The sequence below is a fragment of the Oreochromis aureus genome, linkage group 17 (genome assembly GCF_013358895.1).
Source record: "Oreochromis aureus strain Israel breed Guangdong linkage group 17, ZZ_aureus, whole genome shotgun sequence".
Taxonomy (NCBI): domain Eukaryota; kingdom Metazoa; phylum Chordata; class Actinopteri; order Cichliformes; family Cichlidae; genus Oreochromis; species Oreochromis aureus.
The window spans coordinates 884,869-904,649 of record NC_052958.1 but is presented as its reverse complement, the minus strand read 5'-3'; the positions used below and the strand labels follow the sequence as shown (position 1 = coordinate 904,649).

The 19,781-nt window shown below is 43.4% G+C and overlaps 1 protein-coding gene across 1 annotated transcript in view; it reads right to left on the bottom strand.

Moving 5' to 3' along the window:
* The window catches only part of arhgef39 (Rho guanine nucleotide exchange factor (GEF) 39), a 63,503-nt gene that overhangs the window by 36,707 nt on the left and 7,015 nt on the right, over positions 1–19,781 (bottom strand). Inside the window, exons 3-5 of the mRNA XM_031726302.2 lie at positions 16,972–17,066; positions 11,194–11,314; positions 3,982–4,100 (exon numbers count right to left, since the gene is read on the bottom strand). Of these exons, the coding sequence (XP_031582162.1) occupies positions 3,982–4,100; positions 11,194–11,314; positions 16,972–17,066 (335 nt within the window). The remainder of the gene's footprint in view (positions 1–3,981; positions 4,101–11,193; positions 11,315–16,971; positions 17,067–19,781) is intronic.

Sequence of the window (19,781 nt, the reverse complement as noted above, 5' to 3'; positions counted from 1 at the left end):
AATTATCTCCTCAACACGTCCTGATGTTCTCCAGAGGCCTGGTAACGAACTAATCATGTGATTCAGGTGTGTTGACCCAAGGTGAGATCTAAAACCTGCAGGGACACCGGCCCTCGGGGCCTGGAATTGCCCACCCCTGGGTTAGTGCCATCAGTGGTGACTTAAATGTCAGTAGAATAATATCAAAGTAAGAAAAAAATGGATATACACCACTAATTTGGACTGTCAGAGTAAAAGAAACTGACTTTGTTAGCCTAGTTAATGAACTGGGTTAAGTTCATATGTGGCCATTTCTCTTTATTAGTACACTGATGGCTCACACTTGTTGCCATTTGTCTCCACTGCTCAGATCTTTGGGGAAACATGTCCTAATACTTTTCTGCATAGTTTTCTTTGTCACGAGAAAGGAGGAGGTAGAGTGTGTCAGCTGACAACAATGGATTTGAATGGGAAATAGCAGTTCATTATTATTATTATTATTGTTATTATTACTATTATATAGTTAATAATAACTGAGAGGACAGTTCGAAAAGGTTTCATAATATTCACAGTTAAAGTTCTTCACTCTTTGAATAAATCACTGTTAGTTACCTTTTAAAGGAATGATCAGACAAAGTCGTTTATAGGTCGCTTATAGTTCTAATTTAGACAATGGATATGCTCTAGACTTCTATATTTACCAGCGCTCCTTCTCTTTTAAGCTATTAAAGTGTAGTAATCACCAATAAGCCTGTGTTATGTCCACTCACCCAGAAAGGCGTCTGCTGACACCTCTTGTCTCTTAATTACAAATTCAAACCCTTAATGCATGCATGCAAAATAATTAGAAATTTAATTTGTCTTCTTTATTTACTGATGTGCAAATGCCCAAATGACCCGGGTATGTCTGTGAGAACAGAGTGAGAAAAAAAGTCTGCATTATCATCAGCAAAGCCATTTGCAACTCCTGCTACAACAGCAGAAAGCATATCTCTTTACCATTGCATGTTTTCTACAGCTCCATTCTTCATTAGAATATCAGAATTATGAAAATGGTCAGGATTATATTGTTGTCTCATTATATTTTCTTTGGTTTGCTGCTAATGAGCAGGACAAGACGGCTAAACGAGAGTGTTAGGTTTACATTATTTGAAATGTGCCTAATAATGCTCATTAGTGTTCCTTTGGTGTTATACTGTTTGTTTAATTACATTTTCATTTCCACTACCTACTAACAGTGACTGAGTCCATTGCTAATAATGCCTGTAATGTATTTGTTATTACAAGATAAGACAAAAGACAGGACATGTTTTTTGTCTATTTGGGGAGGAGGGTCGAAATTGATTTAATTTGTCGTGCGTGTGTTTTTTTAATTTGAAGTGGACTGTGTTTCTATTCTTCTGCTCTTCCTCTAACAACAGATCCTTCAGGGATTCATCACAGATCCATTTGCTTGTTTATTCAGATTCTATAAATTCATTTTGCAGCAAGATGAAAACACTTAACCAGGTTAGACTTTGACCAATTTTTGACCTGCACTTAATGGTCTTCTCCAGCAGATGGGGTTTATTATTCGACAAACTGGAAATACTTAAGGTGGTATCACATAGGTTAAAACTTAAGTCTAGTCATATAAGGTGACTTTTTATCAGTCAGCTGTCTGGGTACAAGGCTCCACTGGAGTCCCAAGAGAACTTCATTGACAGACCACTGACACATTAAACGTGTGGATGGGGATTTTGCTTTAAAACATCAAGACAACACATCAACACAAGTCTGACAGGAGCCACTCACCTAGTGCTCCGATTACCACGGGGACCACCGTTACCTTCACCCTCCACATCTTCTCCAGCTCTTCTCTGAGCCCTTGGTATTTCTCCAGCTTCTCATGTTCCTTCTTTCTGATGTTGCTGTCATTCGGAACCGCTACATCGATCACTACGGCCGTCTTCTTCTGTTTGTCTACCACCACTATGTCCGGTTGGTTAGCCACCACCATTTTGTCCGTCTGTATCTGGAAGTCCCACAGGATCTTAGCTCCGTCATTCTCCACCACCCTTGGGGGCGTCTCCCACTTTGACCTCGGGACTTCCAGGTTATACTCGGCACAGATGTTTCTGTACACTATGCCGGCCACCTGGTTATGGCGTTCCATGTATGCCCTGCTGTTATGTGCTGGATTGTCTCAGGGGCATCTTTACACAGCCTGCATCTGGGGTCTTGCCTGGTGTGATAGACCCCGTGTGCGCCACATCCTCCTTCCTGATGAAGGCTCTTAGGGTCCTGTTTATCTTGTATAGTTCTAGGCATTCCAGGATCCAGGTGTAGGGCATCAAGTCATAGGCCTTCTTGTAAAATCAGAGCAGCTGGTTTATTCTCATGCCTTCGATTTCTCTGGTGTACCTCTTCAAGCGGCTGGCCAAGGCTGTGAGTCGTTACTTGACAGTTTTCAAGGCCTCTGGTATGGACAATCTGCTGTACTTGTTCGGCACATTCTTTGTTGGACCTTTCTGCAGCTCCGATAGTTTGCTAACCTCTCTCCGTGCTACCTTGATCTTGGCCTGTAGTCTCCTTCTCCATGGAAGGTACTGCTCCTTGTGGCTTATAAAACTTGTAGCCAAGCATCTCACTGATCACTGCTGCCGTATTGTATATCAGCTGGTCAGTCTTGTTAATGGCAGTAGTTATCATCCATAGTGCGGCATTCACATCATCTGGAGGGCAAAGGACTTTCTTCTGTCAGAAGAGCGTAGAGTATGGCACCAACATGTGAACACATCTCTCCTAACCCTGCCTTACAGGCCAAATCGCAACAAACCACAGCCACCCCGGCTGTCAATGGCAGCCTAACCCTGCCCACTTGGCAATTGTGTCAGTTAATTTGTCCGAGGTAGACTTACTGAGGCCCCAACTGGTTGGTTTGTCGCAAGCTGGGCGATGCGCCAAAGAGTTATCAGCATCCCTGACTAATGTAAACTCTGCGTTAATGTTTAAGCTGAGAGTGCTTCGGTGAAAAGAAAACTCTTTCCTGCAAAATGTGCATAATACTTTATGTCGGTGGACTGTTCCATCTTGGGGTTTTTTAATACTCAAATTTCCCATCGAGAGGGCCAATGTGCTGTCACATTGAGTTGACTGGCTCTGCTGCCTCTCACTACCAGATCAACTGCTTATTTGCGCATGTGTGAAGGTAACTCTACTTGGAAAAACTGCCCAAAATGCGTTGAAAGAGACATTTCAGGGATTTTGAGTCATTCTGCGCTGCAGATGGGTTAATTGCGCTTCAAATTTTAATCAGATTAATCTTGACGATGGATTAATTCGCGTTAACGCATTAATTTCGACAGCCCTCGACAGAACAATGTGACAAATAAATATTTTCAGAACTTTTCTGGCCCTACACTGTAAATGCCCAAGTCAACAAAACGTAAGGTTTAGGTCTCAGATTGCTTAGAACCCCGGTTGAGTATGTGCTATACATGGATCTAATACCAGGTACCACCTAATGGAAAACCCTGAAAACGGAGTGGAGCCTTGCCGAGCCGACCAGAGTAGATACCAAAGGAAAAGGTCTTTTACTGGCTCATGCTAACAGTAGTGACACTGAACAAAGCCAGATGCAAAACTAGTGGGAAAAAAAGGTTACATTATACTCTAGTGCAGGGGTAGGGAACGTTAGTCCTCGAGGGCCGGTGTCCTGCAGGTTTTAGATCTCACCCTGGGTCACCACACCTGAATCAAATGATTAGTTCATTACCAGGCCTCTGAAGAACTTCAAGATATGTTGAGGAGCTAATTTAGCCTTTTAAATCAGCTGTGTTGGATCAAGGACACATCTAAAACCTGCAGGACACCGGCCCTCCAGGCCTGGAGTTCCCTACCCCTGCTCTGGTGTTAAAAAGTTTTCCTTTCATTTTTCAGCAGTGTTTATAAAAAAAGTTAGAGATTAGATTCTTGTTTCTTTTTAAACCTAACTAGGATTATAATAATATATAATCTTACTGATCAATCCGCTGCAGGGGGAGTTGGAGCAAGTCCTCCAGCTTCTGGTTGTTGAATTCTGGGCGGGATTCCTGCAGTTTTTTGAACCGTCTGAAGGCCTTGTTTTTCTTAAGCTGCATCTGAAAATGGACACAAGACACTGGGAGATTATTCAGAGACAGTTACAAGACATAGCCTCTCAATTTATAAGAAGTGTACTGGGACCAGTTTTCATGAATGTGATGTGCAGAGCAGTAGTAACTACAGAGGAATAACATTGATGAGCAATACAATGAAGATATAGAAAAGGGTTGCTGAAGGTATGTTAAGAAGAGAAATGACAATCGGCGAGTAATAGCATGCTTTCATGCTGAGAAAGAGTACTACAGATGTGATGTTTGCTTTCAGATGGTGCAGTATAGACAGGGGTGCACATAAGTGGTCCGCAGGTGCGCATTCGCTGTCAAAATAAAAGACGCGCACCACATAAGAAGTTGCAACGCGCGTTTGCGTACATAAGATTTTCTAGAGGACAGACATTTGTTTAGAACTCCTAAAGATTTTGAAGAAGCAAGCTCCTTTAAGCAATTACTTTGGTGTTCCTCCACCTCCAAAAAAATGTCAGAAGGAGTCCGAACTGCACAAAAGCGCGTATTCTCGGAAAAGTGATTGCAGGAGGTGAGCTGGCTTCAAACAAATGATGAACGCACAGAGATGTGGTGCAGAATATGCCGTGAAAATCCCACTCTAGCGGACAAAAACAGTGCCTTTTATATGTACGCAAACGCGCGCTGCAACTTCTTATCTGGTGCGCGTCTTTTATTTTGACAGCGAATGCGCACCTGCGGACCACTTATGTGCACCCCTGAGTATAGAAAAGGTCAGAAGGCGTTCACTGAGTCTCAGTGCCAGAGATGTGAGGGTGGAGGAGTGTATGAAGACACCAGGAGAGTATCAAGGTGTCCAGTAGGAGTGAGAAGGTCGAGGCAGGAGTCGGATTAGGTCAGAGACCAGCTCTGAGCCCATTCTTACTTGCAGTGGTGATATGATTAAACACATTTTATGGAAAGCTAGGTTCAATTTCACTAGCCACACCCAGGCCTGATTACTGCCAGACCTCTTAAATCAAGAACTCACTTAGATGGAACCTGTCTGACAATGCAAAGTGCGCTAAAACTTATCAAAAAGCAATCACGTCACAATCTAAAGACACTCAGGAACAGATGAGAAACAAAATCATTAACACAGTCCTGATCAAAAGTTTAAAAATGACCAAAAAAATCCTGTTTTGCATGGTCGAATCTTGACAGGGTTCCAAGTAGAGCTTCAACATGCAACAAGAAGAAATGGGAGTGAGACAAAACATTTTCTTGAGCAATTTATTGAAAAAAACACTTAAACTGAAACAGGCTGTTTTACAGCTGATTAACAGTTTAGGACCACATGCCTTTAAAAGGCCAAATCTGTGCAAAAATGTGGATTCATTGTCATTTTCTGTCAGGTAGTCACACTGTCATGATGCTCTGATGGCAAAGGCAAAAAAAAACCTTTCCCTTGTTGAACATGGTCGGGTTGTTGGAGTTGGAGTTTCTTAAATCATTCTGAGGGTTATGGAACAAAAAAGTCAAGTGGAAGACCCAAAAAAATGTCACCAGCACTGAACCGGTGGATCCAATTGGCTGTCGGTCGAGACACTGGACAATGCTTGACCCAAATTAAGGCCGTTACTGGTGCCGACTGCAGCCCCATAACCATCAGACGGCATCTGAGACTGAAGGGCTTCAAGAACAACAAAACGTCTTCAAAGGCCTCGTCTCCTTGAAGGCCACAGAACTGACCGTTTGGACTTTGCTACAGAGCACCAAACATGGGACACTGAAAGGTGGAAGAAAGTTTTATTCTCTGATGAGAACAAACGTAACCTTGATGGTCCTGATGGTTTCCAACGTTACTGGCATGACAAGCAGATCCCACCTGAGGAGTTTTCCACGCCACAGTGGAGGAGGCGCCATAATGGTCTGGAGTGCTTTTTCCTTCAGTGGAACAGTAGTCTTCTCTTTATGGTAGACTTGGATATCGATCCAAGAGTGTTGTTCACGATTGGCTGGTGTGAAGGGTTTTCTCATCACCATGATTCTGCGATCATCCACCACTGTTGTCATCTGTGGACATCCAGGTCTTTTTGCATTGCTGAGGTCACCAATGCTTTCTTTTTCCTCAGGATGGACCAAAGATTTTGCCACTTCTAAGACTGTAGCAATTTCTCTGATGTTTTTTTCCCGTTTTTGCAGCTTAACGATGGCTTGTTTCACCTGCATGGAGAGCTCCTTTGACTGCATGTTGTCTGTTCACAGCAAAATCTTCGAAATACAAGCATTACACCTCAAATCAAATCCAGGCCCTTTAGCTGCTTAATTGATAATGACATATCAAAGGAACTGCCCACATCTGTCCATGAAATAGCCTTTGACTCAAATGTCCAATTACTTTTGTAATTGGATGTCACATGTCAAGAAGCTGAAACTCTTAGACCCTCCATCCAATTTGAATGTGGATACCCTCAAACGAAAGCTGAGAGTCTGCACATTATGTCCATTAGTGGTGGAAATTTCGGCTCTTTTTAGAGAACCGACTCTTTCGGCTCAGCTCACTAAAAAGAGGCGGCTCTTTCGGCTCCCAACCGGCTCTTCAGGTTGTTTTATTGCTTTAATTAATTTAAGGAATTTAAGGAATTACTAATGTAAAAAATAAAAACCGTGGTTTTATTTATATATGTTTATATATAAATACATACGGTGGCCCCTAGAGACAAAGCACATACAAACTCCAAAACACATTTCTAGCGTTAACTGAACTTCCAAAACAGAGCTACCTAGATCACTTAAATTACACAATTGAAAGCATATGTGTATTGTTTGTGTATTAACACACAAACACTCATATATATTCAAATAGAAAAAAGTGTTTTAAAAAAATGTTCATTTACCTGTTACTACCACACACCAAATTTGGTCGTTGGTACTTCCTGGCTTGTGTAGCCACTAGGTAACAAAAGCTCAACACTGCCCATAGCATCCTGGAGCACTTCTGTTTGGTTTTGGAGTTTATACGTGCTTTGTCTCTAGGGGCCACCGTAAATATACTTTTATTTATTCACCCCACATAAAATGTAATAAATAAATTATATAATATAAAAAAACAATTATTCACATTTCAACTTTTAACTATTTAAATTTTCAGCTTTTTCCTTTTAAACAAATTTAAAGTGAAATAACACAAAACACTGCAAACCACAACACAATTATATTTGGAATATTCTTCGGTAAACAGGTAAAAAAAATAAAAAAATAAAAAAACTTATGTCCCTCTCCGTGAATCGCTACCTTATCGTGGTGGAGGGGTTTGTGTGTCCCAGGGATCCCAGGGGCTATGTTGTCTGGGGGCTTTTGCCCCCTGGTAGGGTCTCCCATGGCAAATTGGTCCTGGGTGAGGACCAGACAAAGAGCGATTCAGAAGACCCTTATGAAGAAAACATCGAGGGAACAGTTTACCCTGCCCGGGATAGGGTTACCGGGGCCCCGCCCTGGAGCCAGGCCCGGGGAGGGTGCCCGAGGGCGAGCGTCTGGTGGCCGGGCCTTAGTCCATGGGGCCCGGCCGGGCACAGCCCGAAGAGGAGACATGGGCCCATCCTCCCGCAGGCCCACCACCCGCAGGAGGCGCCATAGGGGTCGGGTGCATTGTGTGCTGGGCGGCGGCCAGGAGCGGAGGCCCTGGCGGACTGATCCCCGGCTGCCAAGACTGGCAATAGGGACATGGAATGTCACCTCTCTGGTGGGGAAGGAGCCTGAGTTAGTGCGTGAGGTTGAGAGGTACCGGCTAGATATAGTCGGACTCACCTCTACGCATGGCTTGGGCTCTGGAACCAGTCTCCTGGAGAGGGGCTGGACTCTGTCTCAGTCTGGAGTTGCCCCTGGTGAGAGGCGGCGGGCTGGGGTGGGTATTCTAATATCCCCTCGGTTTGCTGCCGGCACGCTGGGGTTTTTCCGGTGGATGAGAGGGTTTGTTCCCCGCGCCTTAGGGTCGGGAACGGGTCCTGACTGTCATCTGCGCTTATGCGCCGAGTGGCAGTTCAGAGTACCCAGCCTTCTTAGAGTCCCTTTGGGGGGGGTGCTGGAAGGTGCCCCACCTGGAGACTGTTGTCCTGCTGGGAGACTTCAATGCTCATGTGGGTAACAACAGCGAGACCTGGAGGGGCGTGATTGGGAGGAACGGCCTCCCTGATCTGAACCCGAGTGGTGTTTTGTTATTGGACTTCTGTGCAAATCACAGTTTGGCCATAACGAACACCTTGTTTGAACATAAGAGTGTCCATAAGTGCACGTGGCACCAGGACGCTCTAGGCCGCAGGTCGATGATCGATTTTGTAATCGTATCACCAGACCTGCGACCATATGTTCTGGACACTCGGGTAAAGAGAGGGGCTGAGCTGTCAACTGATCACCACCTGGTGGTGAGTTGGATCAGGTGGCGGGGGAGGACGCTGGACAGACCTGGTGCACCTAAACGCGTAGTGAGGGTGTGCTGGGAACGTCTAGCAGAGGCCCCAGTCCGCGGGATCTTCAACGCACACCTCCGGCAGAGCTTCAACAGCATTCCGAGGGAGACTGGGGACATTGAGTCCGAATGGACCATGTTCAGCGTCTCCATCGCCGGGCTGCTGCATTGAGCTGCGGCCGCAAGGTGGTTGGTGCCTGCCGTGGTGGTAATCCCCGAACCAAATGGTGGACACCAGAGGTGAAGGGAGCCACCAAGCTGAAGAAGGAGTCCTATCGGGCTTGGTTAGCCTGTGGGACTCCGGAGGCAGCCAACAGGTATCGACAGGCCAAGCGGAATGCGGCTCGGGCAGTGGCTGAAGCAAAAACTCGGGTGTTGGAGGAGTTCGGAGAGGCCATGGAAAAAGACTTTCGGACTGCCTCAAAGAGATTCTGGCAAACCGTCAGGCGTCTCAGGAGGGGAAAGCGGTGCTCTACCTGCACTGTGTATAGTGCTGGCGGAGCGCTGCTGACGTCGACTGAGAAAATTGTCAGGCGGTGGAAGGAATACTTCGAGGACCTCCTTAATCCCACTGACACGTCTTCCGAGGAGGAAGCAGAGTCTGGGGATGAGGGGAATGACCCGCCAATTTCCACTGAGGCACTGAGGCAGTTAAACAACTCCTTGGTGGTAAAGCCCCTGGTGTTGATGAGGTCCGCCCCGAGTTCCTGAAGGCTCTGGATGTTATAGGGCTGTCCTGGTTGACACGCCTCTACAATGTTGTGTGGAGATCAGGGGCAGTACCCCTGGACTGGCAGACCGGGGTGGTGGTCCCCATCTTTAAGAAGGGAGACCGGAGGGTGTGTTCCAACTACAGGGGGATTACACTCCTCAGGCTCCCTGGGAAAGTCTATGCCAGGGTGCTGGAAAGGAGAGTTCGTCCGTTAGTCGAACCTCGGCTACAGGAGGAACAATGCGGTTTTCGTCCTGGTCGCGGAACACTGGACCAGCTCTTTATCCTCTCAAGGATACTTGAGGGTGCATGGGAGTTTGCCCAACCAGTCTACATGTGTTTTGTGGACTTGGAGAAGGCATTCGACCGTGTCCCTCGGGTGTCCTGTGGGAGGTGGTGTTGGGAGTATGGGGTGTCTGGCCCATTGCTACGGGCCATTCGATCCCTATACAACCGTTGCAAGAGTTTGGTTCGCATTGCCGGCAATAAGTCGGACTCGTTCCCGGTGGGTGATGGGCTCCGCCAGGGCTGCCCTTTGTCACCAGTTCTGTTCATAATTTTTATGGACAGGATTTCTAGGCGCAGCCAAGTGGCGGAGGGCTTTCACTTTGGTGGCCTCAGAATCTCATCTCTGCTTTTTGCGGATGATGTGGTTCTGTTGGCTTCATCGGGTGAGGGCCTCCAGCTCACACTGGAGCGGTTCGCAGCTGAGTGTGAAGCAGCGGGAATGAGGATCAGCACCTCCAAATCTGAGGCCATGGTTCTCAGCCGGAAAAGGGTGGATTGCCCACTCCGGGTCGGGGATGAGTTCCTGCCCCAAGTGGAGGAGTTCAAGTATCTCGGGGTCTTGTTCGCGAGTGATGGGAGAAGGGAGCCGGAGATCGACAGATGGATTGGTGCTGCGGCTGCAGTGATGCGGACGCTGCACCGGTCCGTCGTGGTGAAGAGGGAGCTGAGTGTAAAAGCGAAGCTCTCAATTTACCGGTCGATCTACGTCCCTACCCTCACCTATGGCCACGAGCTGTGGGTAGTGACCGAAAGAACGAGATCGAGGATACAAGCGGCAGAAATGAGCTTCCTCTGAAGGGTGGCTGGCCTCTCCCTTAGAGATAGGGTGAGAAGTTCGGCCATCCGGGAGGGGCTCAGAGTAGAGCCGCTGCTCCTCCACATCGAAAGGAGCCAGTTGAGGTGGTTCGGGCATCTGACAAGGATGCCTCCTGGGTGAGGTGTTCGGGCATGTCCCACGGGAGGAGGCCCAGGGCAGACCCAGGACACGCTGGAGAGATTATATCTCTCGGCTGGCCTGGGAACGCCTTGGTGTTCCCCCGGATAAGCTGGAGGAGGTGGCTGGGGAGAGGGAGGTCTGGGCTTCTCTGCTTAGGCTGCTGCCCCCGCGACCCGGCCTCGGATAAAGCGGATGAAGATGGATGGATGGAAGGAACTTATGTCGGTGTCCAAATATATATGGATCTAACTGTGTGTATGGTTTGAAGATTATCACTGACAAAAAGACAAAAGGCCAAGTTGAAGGTGGCTGAGCTGAAGGCACCAAGATCTTTGTTAGGAAGCACTAATATGCATAGGATTAAAAATGGAGGATGTTGATTATGGAGCAGACCAGAGAGAAAACTCATGGATGTAGTGAAGGAGCATATGCAAAGGTTTGGTATGATGCAAATGATAGGTTAAGATGGAGACAGATTATCCACTTTGGCTACCGTATGAAGAAGCAGCAGCACGTTTCTTTACATCTATCAACATGTAGAAAATTGTTACATTCTGTGAAAACACTTGCATTCTTGAAGTTCACAGTAAAACTACATAATAAATTTGATCTGATAAAATTGTTGTACTTTGCTATACAATGTAACAAGAAATCAGTAAATAGATGAAAATAGAAAAACTGACATCAGTGACAAAAAAGATCGACTAACAGTCTGAACCAAGTACAAATATAATGTTCATACCTGAAGCACTTTTTGGGCTTTATAAATGTTATCCACATATGTGTAGTAATGGTGCATATGGGTGGAGAACTGGTCAAGCCCTTTGCCAAAGTAGCCATTCTCCAAATGGATAAGTAGAGTCCTGAGAGGAGAATCACACACACACACACACACACACACACACACACGTTTAAACAGGATCTATTGCAAGTTATTTTTCCATGTGTTGCATGCTTTTGTTGCCAATGTTTGAAAAGCCAGGTTATTAAAAAAAAAAAAAATCCCCGGTTCTCTTTGTTGTCCCTTTTTGCTTTGAAATTAATTAAATTTATTAATCAGCTAACATGATCCATAACACTAATTTGTATATCATTTTTGTATAATAACAAATGGTATCAATTTTAGCAAACAATTAATCCTGTATTAGTACAAAGCAAAATGTGTATTTAATATTTGCTTTCCTGTCTTTTTCTTTGGTTTTGTAAACCAGTCTGTTAAATGAAAGACTCCATATATATTTAGAACATGCTACGGCAGTCAGTTTCACTGGATCACTGTCGCTTAGTTTAGGGGCAGCACAAGTAAGTCGTATGTGGCATGTTACTCCTGAGTCACAACATCCTTAACAAATCCACAGGACATGGTATCAAGAACTATTTTAATATACGTGGCACATTTTTTGTGCATCACAGACCTTTGAGACGTTCATGTTAAAGTTGACTCTCCTAGCAAGCATTTAGCCTCGAGTTGAGTTAGTGTGCATTATTGTCTGAGACGGCACTGCTTCTTTGCATCAGTGCCACGCTCCCTGAGAAGGAGCTCATGTGAGGTTAGATCGCATCTGAAGCATCATTTTCAACAAAGGCATACACATTTACAGAAAGTGAGGAGGCTGAGCAGAGTTCAGAGGATTGCTTCCCTGTTAATGAGAGATTTAGCAGTCAAGGTTCTGTAGTGTGTCTTTCCCCATGGGTGACGTATTTACTGGGACCCAGACGACAGATGTACCTTCAGAGCACCCAGGGCTACTTTGTAGTAAGAACACGCCTGCCGAACTTAAGCAATTGGTTGGGGGTGTTGACACTTGCGAAGGAGCTTGTTATTTGAACTTAGAGGAAGTACCACATATTCACGCACACACATTCTCTAATGATGTTCCCAGAGACTTCTGCTCATACAAGCTGTGAGAAGGAGCACTTGACTGTTGAAGTTGATTTAAATAGATTTTAATGAAGTTGCCGGCAAAGGTAGGCTCTGTTCATAATCGGGAGATGCAGGAGAAGCCGAGAGGGTTCTAACGAGAGCAAAGGGCAGGAAAAAATGTATTTCCGCTTCTTTCCCTCTTTCTGACAGAGACTATTATGATAAATATGAAATTATGGATTACATTTTTTACATTTTTTTCCACAGCAATTAAATTGTCCGACCATCAGCAACGTGGAGATGACATTAGCATTCCATGTGTGTCATCCGGATTAATTCCAAGCAGTTGCGGCATCGTGGATGAATACAACCGAACCCAAACAATTCAGGCCACGTCACCATTATTTGGAGAAGGCTCAACAGATAAATGGCAACTCTCAAAACACAGGATGAAACATGAGAAACTGTAAATGGAATAAACAGCTTGCTAATAGTAAAGCATTAAACCAGCATTTTGTTACTCTCAAAAAAAAACCCACACAATGTGATGTCAGCCGTTTTACCCACACAGTGTCCAGTGTCTGAGCTACATCCTAGACTCCACCTACTTTAATGACAACCTCACCTCCCCAAATGTAATGCTGACATGTTCCACACTGACTCCACTGACAGCACTGACACATTTATGATTTCTATTTATTATATGTTGGAAAGTGAGCACAGTTGGGTTCTGCTTTCTCTCTGTTCTCCAACAGTCAAGAAGAGAATGAAAGGGATAAAGGAAAGGGTCACTTTTCATCGCTTTTTCTTATGTAGATTAAAGAGAACTGAGTCTATACTGATACACCTACTGCAATCTGGAGTTGGGTAAATAAAGACAAAAATGTCTGCTTTGCATATACTGACACGTGTCAGTGAATTCACAACAAAGTGAATGCGTGTCTTTATCCTGTCTTCCTTCTTTCACTGAGCAGAACCCTGAGCCTGGTTCTGCCGGAGGTTTCTTCCAGTTAAAAGGGAGTTTTTCCTTCCCACTGTCGCCAAAGTGCTTGCTCATAGGGGGTCATATGATTGTTGTTTTTTTTTTTTTGTTGGGTCTACCTCACAATATAAAGCACCTTGAGGCGACTGTTGCTGTGATTTGGCGCTGTATAAATAAAATTGAACTAAATTGAATGAATGGGCAGTTGTTTGGTGATATGGCTGTGCCAATGAACTATGATCTGGGGGATCGGTGTGATCACCAATAATTTATCAATTTTTCTGATGGGTCTAATGAAATCGTGTATTTGCAGAGACACTCGTTCATTTTCCCCCACATTACATCAATGTCTCTTTCACAGCTTCTGTGTTCTTTTCTTTGTTTCTGTTTTTGTGCTTGGTCCACACAGTTTGCATTCTGGACCAGTGCTGCACACTAACTTCCTTCCCCAACTGCCCATCACTTTAATTTCAGTTGAATGAAATGCAGCCTTTTATCCAAATGTCATATAAACATTTCAGGTATTACCACCTTTATCCTACATATTTGCCTACTCTCCACTAATCATTTTAAATATTTTATTATGGATTCCTGGCAGGAAATGACAACGTGAAGACGGGATATCACCAAACAAAGCGGGCATCACCGAGCAGTAGCTTTCTTCCTTTCGTGATGCTTTGACATTTATTTCAGCCGTTTTCAGTTGTTGTTTGTGAGTATTTTGCCATGAAATAAAATGAATCATCTATTGGGCCGACAAGTTTACTGACTTGGCTATTGCAGAATGCACCACTTATTTTTAAAAACTCGTGACTGGCATCACCAGTACCAGCACTAACAGCTCTATACAGTGAGGGAAATCATTATTTGATCCACTGTTGAATTTGGAAGTCTGCTCACTTTTATGGTCATTTCAATTTAATGGAAAGAGACATAAAATCAATGCAAATGTCAACGTTATACTTAATCTACAAAGACATACAAAATAATTATTGCACAGCAGTTTGTTTTTTAACTGTCTAATTACATTTGGACCATTTAAAAAGCAGGGATTACATATTATAGAGACGTCAGTCCTGAGCGGTTCCTCTAACCTGAATGAGTATAAATATACTATAAATAAGCCTGCACATTAATAAGCCAACACTCTTATTTTGGTAAGCAGTAATAGTAACTACATTTGTGGCAGTGCCCAAATATATATGGATCTAAATGCATATTACACATTAGAGAAAAACAGTAACATTTGCCCGGACCTATGCCCGCCCCAACTTCATGCAGATCAGAGTGTGCCAGACCACTCACACCATTGGCTGCTGCAGGAGCCTTGAGTACGACAGACCAATGACACAGCTGCCTGCAATTACCTGAGAATATAAAAGGCTGAGGATCCTTCATTCGTGGGGGACTTGTTGATGCGAACAGACTGTGTAGACTGTCCCTCTTGCCTTTGTCTTTGCACTGCTGCCCTTTGAGCCTTTGTTTTTGAGTTGCCTCCTGTGAGATGTTTAGATGCGTAGTGTTCTACTGGTGTTATTAGTGTTATTTGAGTTGTTTGTTATGTTTGTTTAAACTCACTCTATTGCATAGTGAGTTGTTTCACTAACGGTTTTCAGTTGTGTTAATAAACCTTGTGTTTTTCTTTTTATCTAACCCCCTGGTCTCTGGGCTCATTTATGTTACGTCCACTGTCGCCTAGCAGAGCCGGGTCCAGGTCCGGACACATTTGCATTCCTATTTCCTGTTGCTGAACTGAGTGATGATTGCATTACTTGAAGTTTCAAGTATCAAAAAATTTCACATACATATTGAATCATTTCCTAGTGGTGAACCACTGCGGCACTGGTACACTGAATCTCCATGGCCCGTTTTATCTCGAGAGCTTGTCATTATATTTACATCACTGATTAAATAAGGACTTCATAATGAAGATAAACAGTATGTGAACTCCAAAACCATTTATCCAATACATCAGACTGTGTAATGCATACCTCAATCTTCATTGCGGGAATCTCAATGAAAAAGCCTGTCAGTCTGCAGGGGATAGGGGCCTCGGGGAACTCATAGAACTCATTATTTAGCTTGGAAATGGAATTCCCAATCAATGGTCTCCGAAGCACCTACTCTACAGTTTCCCATGCTGTGCAGTCTGATAATAAACTACAGGCTACGAGCAATCTTTCTCATATGAATAAGAAAATACAAGGACACTTCCTACATTAGACTTATAAGCAAACATGAATTACAGATACGACTTCAAAGAGGCTATCAGCATACTTGAGTTTATCCATCCATTCTCTTATGCTTATCCTTGTCAGGGTCGTGGGGGGGTTTGTGGGGGTGGAGCCTATCCCAGCTGTCTTAGGGCGAGAGGCAGGTACACCCTGGACAGGTCGCCAGTTTGTCGCAGGGCTAACACTTAGACACAGACAACCATTCGCACTCACACTGCCAGGCCATGCCTTATTATTTATTTATTTAATATATATCTACACTATCGTTCTAATGTTCTAGAACACCCTATTTTTTTAGTGTGATTTATGCAGTTTAATGGCTCACTGCACTCTGAAATGAAAGGATGGTACAAATAAGCAACTGGAGTTAAAAAAATAAATCGTGGAGTCAGTTTATGGACCAAAATATATTCCAAATGTCTGACTCATCAGAGTGGCCACCTTTGGCAGATATACCAGCTGAAAACACCCGTGACATTCTTTCTACATGCAAATCAAATATTGTTCTTCCCATGAATGTGTGGCACATGTAGGTTGTTTTCCGTTCACTCTCCTGTCCAGTTTACCATCTTGGTCTTTTTTATTAGAAAATATTAACACCCTCTTAAAAATACACTTACAGATTAAAGGCAGGGACTGTTTAGCTCTTCAAAGATGGAAATATGAAAGTGGCTGTACATTTAAAACAGTAACAGAGATGACCCTGTCCTGTAACAAGTTGTGCCATGTGTGGAAAATATGGATCATTGTTACAGCACAATATCCTGACCTGACCAATATATTTTATAGCAACTTTTCTTTGAAATGTAGTGACAAAATCATGGAAAATTGGAATTTTTAAAAATGACATTACAATCTGAAAATGGCATGGAACAGTAGGAATGACCCATATTTGGACCAGTCGTAGTTTAAAATACTTTGAAATGAAAATATCAGTTTTCCTGTCAGCTTCCAAAACCCATTTTGAGCCCCTTTCTCTATCATATTGATTTATGGATTGCAGAGCTAAATCCAGGGCCTCAACATGCACACGTTCCAACTTCAAACCTCAACCAGTTTATTTTAAGTCATTCGCGCGGACTCGGGGATCTGAATTTTACAGCATCAACACAAACGAATCAATTTGATGTCTAGACATGCGGTAAGATCAGTTTTTCTCAGAATTGGTCATTAGCGAGAAAGTGCATTAATATTCTGCGATAATAATAATGCTGTTTGTTTGTGATATACATCTACTAAGGAAAAGAACTACTCTGCACTGCAGTACAATAACACTACCCTTTGCTAATCTGAAGATAAGGACTGTGCTTTGGTAAACCAAGAGTTTATCTATGCTGCATTCTTGCAGAACAGACAAACTAAGCATGCCTATCTATACACAGGCTCTCACCACAATCCCCAGAGCAAGGATATTCTTTAAATTATTCAGAGAATACTTACTGGTTTACTGATTGAATAGCTTTAATTGAACAGAAAATGTCTTCTCTAATGTCCGACCTCAGGGTTCCTTTGGCCTTCAAAATGTCCACAAAGAACTGCAAAGAAACAGAGCAGAAAGAGACAAAGGGACATTATCTTTCAGCACTTGTGTTACTCGGTTGTCTCTGAGTGGATAGGCTTCTGGTGATGTTTTTGATAAGCAGGTGCTTTTATTGCTGACAACCCTAAAAGTAAAGCTAGACAGAAAAACAGGACATTTAACAGCAGCAGGTACTATAAGGCTGAGCTGTTGCTGTCCTACAGCCCACTTTCTGACTGCTATGATTATTTTGGAAGAGCCAATTTGAAGCACAAATGCAGAGGGACACTGTCGTACCACAGCACTGACAATAAAGAGACAGCTGTGCTGGTCTCAAGTCATTTGAAGTGAAAATGGGATTAGCAAATTGAATGTGCATTAGGCCTAAAATGACTCCTAATTGGAGTGAACGGATGGGGGGTGAATAATTGTGTAGAAACTGGGCAGCAGCAGTGAGTAGAAAAAGGCTGTTCTCTCTTTGTGGCAAATATGATGAATTCCACCTCGGGTCTGGAATATACACAACCTCCACAGACGTGCCGATCAGATCTTTATAGACGGGTTCTCAAGGTATCAAAGTCTTCTTGTTTCCTTGAATTATCAAAAGTTACTCCGACTTTTAAAGGTGCGATGGAGAAGAGGTGACTGATCAAACCCTTATACATCCTGGATAATCTTCACCACCCACTGCACCACTAACAGACAGGTGGAGGCCCACGTTCCCCAAGAGAGCGATACAGCTCGCTCCCACAATGACAATTATAGGAAACATTTTTATACTAAATGCATAAACAATTCTATTCTTATTTAATTCTAAATAAGTATAAATTAAGATGGGGTGAAGGAAGGTTAGGATATACTTTCATGCAAAATACATTTATATCGATACAGTTTATATTACATTACAATTCTACGTGTGAAGCTGCTAGTTCGCCCTTCTCTCGTCCACATTTGCCTCTGCCCCACCTCTCTCCCTCACTACATACATGTCACTCTCCCTTTCACCTGCAGGCAGCAACAGAATGGAGACATAAGGACACAACAGTAGCTACTGAACAGAAGCTGGTTGGTAATAAGAAAACTAATTAAATTATTGGGAGATGGTTCAGTTTCAAAGTGTTAGATGAGTTTAATGCTTCAATCTCTAATAATCGGCTATGCACCACAGGCCTTCAAGCTGGCTAAACCTTTACTTAAAAAGCATCTCTAGACCCAGCAGTCTTAGCTAATTATAGGCCAATCTCCAACCTTCCTTTCATATCAAACATCCTTGAAAGAGTAGTTGTCAAACAGCTAACAGATCATCTGCAGAGGAATGGCTTATTTGAAGAGTTTCAGTCAGGTTTCAGAGCTCATCACAGCACAGAAACAGCTTTAGTGAAGGTTACAAATGATCTTCTTATGGCCTCTGACAGTGGACTCATCTCTGTGCTTGTCCTGCTAGACCTCAGTGCTGCGTTCGATACTGTTGACCATAATATCCTATTAGAGCGATTAGAACATGCTGTAGGTATTACAGGTACTGCACTGCAGTGGTTTGTATCATATCTATCTAATAGACTCCAATTTGTACATGTAAATGGAGAGTCCTCTTCACCCACTAAGGTCAATTATGGTGTTCCACAGGGTTCAGTGCTAGGACCAATTCTATTTACATTGTACATGCTTCCCTTAGGCAGCATCATTAGAAGACATAGCATAAATTTTCACTGCTATGCAGATGACACGCAGCTCTATCTATCCATGAAGCCAGGTAACACACACCAATTAGTTAAACTGCAGGAATGTCTTAAAGACATAAAGACCTGGATGGCCGCTAACTTTCTGCTTCTTAATTCAGATCAAACTGAGGTTATTGTACTCGGCCCTGAAAATCTTAGAAATATGGTATCTAAGCAGATTCTTACTCTGGATGGCATTACCTTGGCCTCCAGTAATGCTGTGAGGAACCTTGGAGTCATTTTTGACCAGGACATGTCCTTCAACGCACATATTAAACAAATATGTAAGACTGCTTTCTTCCATTTATGCAACATCTCTAAAATTAGAAATATCCTGTCTTAGAGTGATGCTGAAAAACTAGTTCATGCATTTATTACTTCCAGGCTGGACTACTGTAATTCATTATTATCAGGATGTCCTATATGTATTATCGTAGGGTCTTTACCTTACATTATCCCCATCTCAAGCGTAGAACAAGAGGGTATACAACTGCTAAATACCCTTGAAGAAGATACTAGTTACCTATTCGGAACTGCTTCACTAGCAGTGTTGGGAAGGTTACTTTTAAAATGTATTCCACTACAGATTACATGCCCCAAAATGTATTTTGTAACGTATTCTGTTAAGTTACTCAATGAGAGTAACGTATTCTGAATACTTTGGATTACTTAATATATTATCATGCTTTTTACAACTACATGAATGTCCTATTGCTGTGTGATTTATTACTATTACTGAAGGTTACTCGCCATACCAATACCAACTAGATGTTTAAATCTTAATATAAATGAGTAACAGTAGGTAGACATTAGGTAAGGCTGCACTTTTTGCAGCGATCTCTTATAGAAAACTATTCTGTGTGTATATAAAACAGGTCCGCGGCTCCGAACCGTAGTAAAGGGACATCTGGCTAATACGGCTCGTAGCCAAAAACTAGCTTTACTGTGTTGTCTGGGTCAACTTTGCTAGCGAGAGACAGAGAGAGGCGTTGAAAGGCTGCTCCAACGGA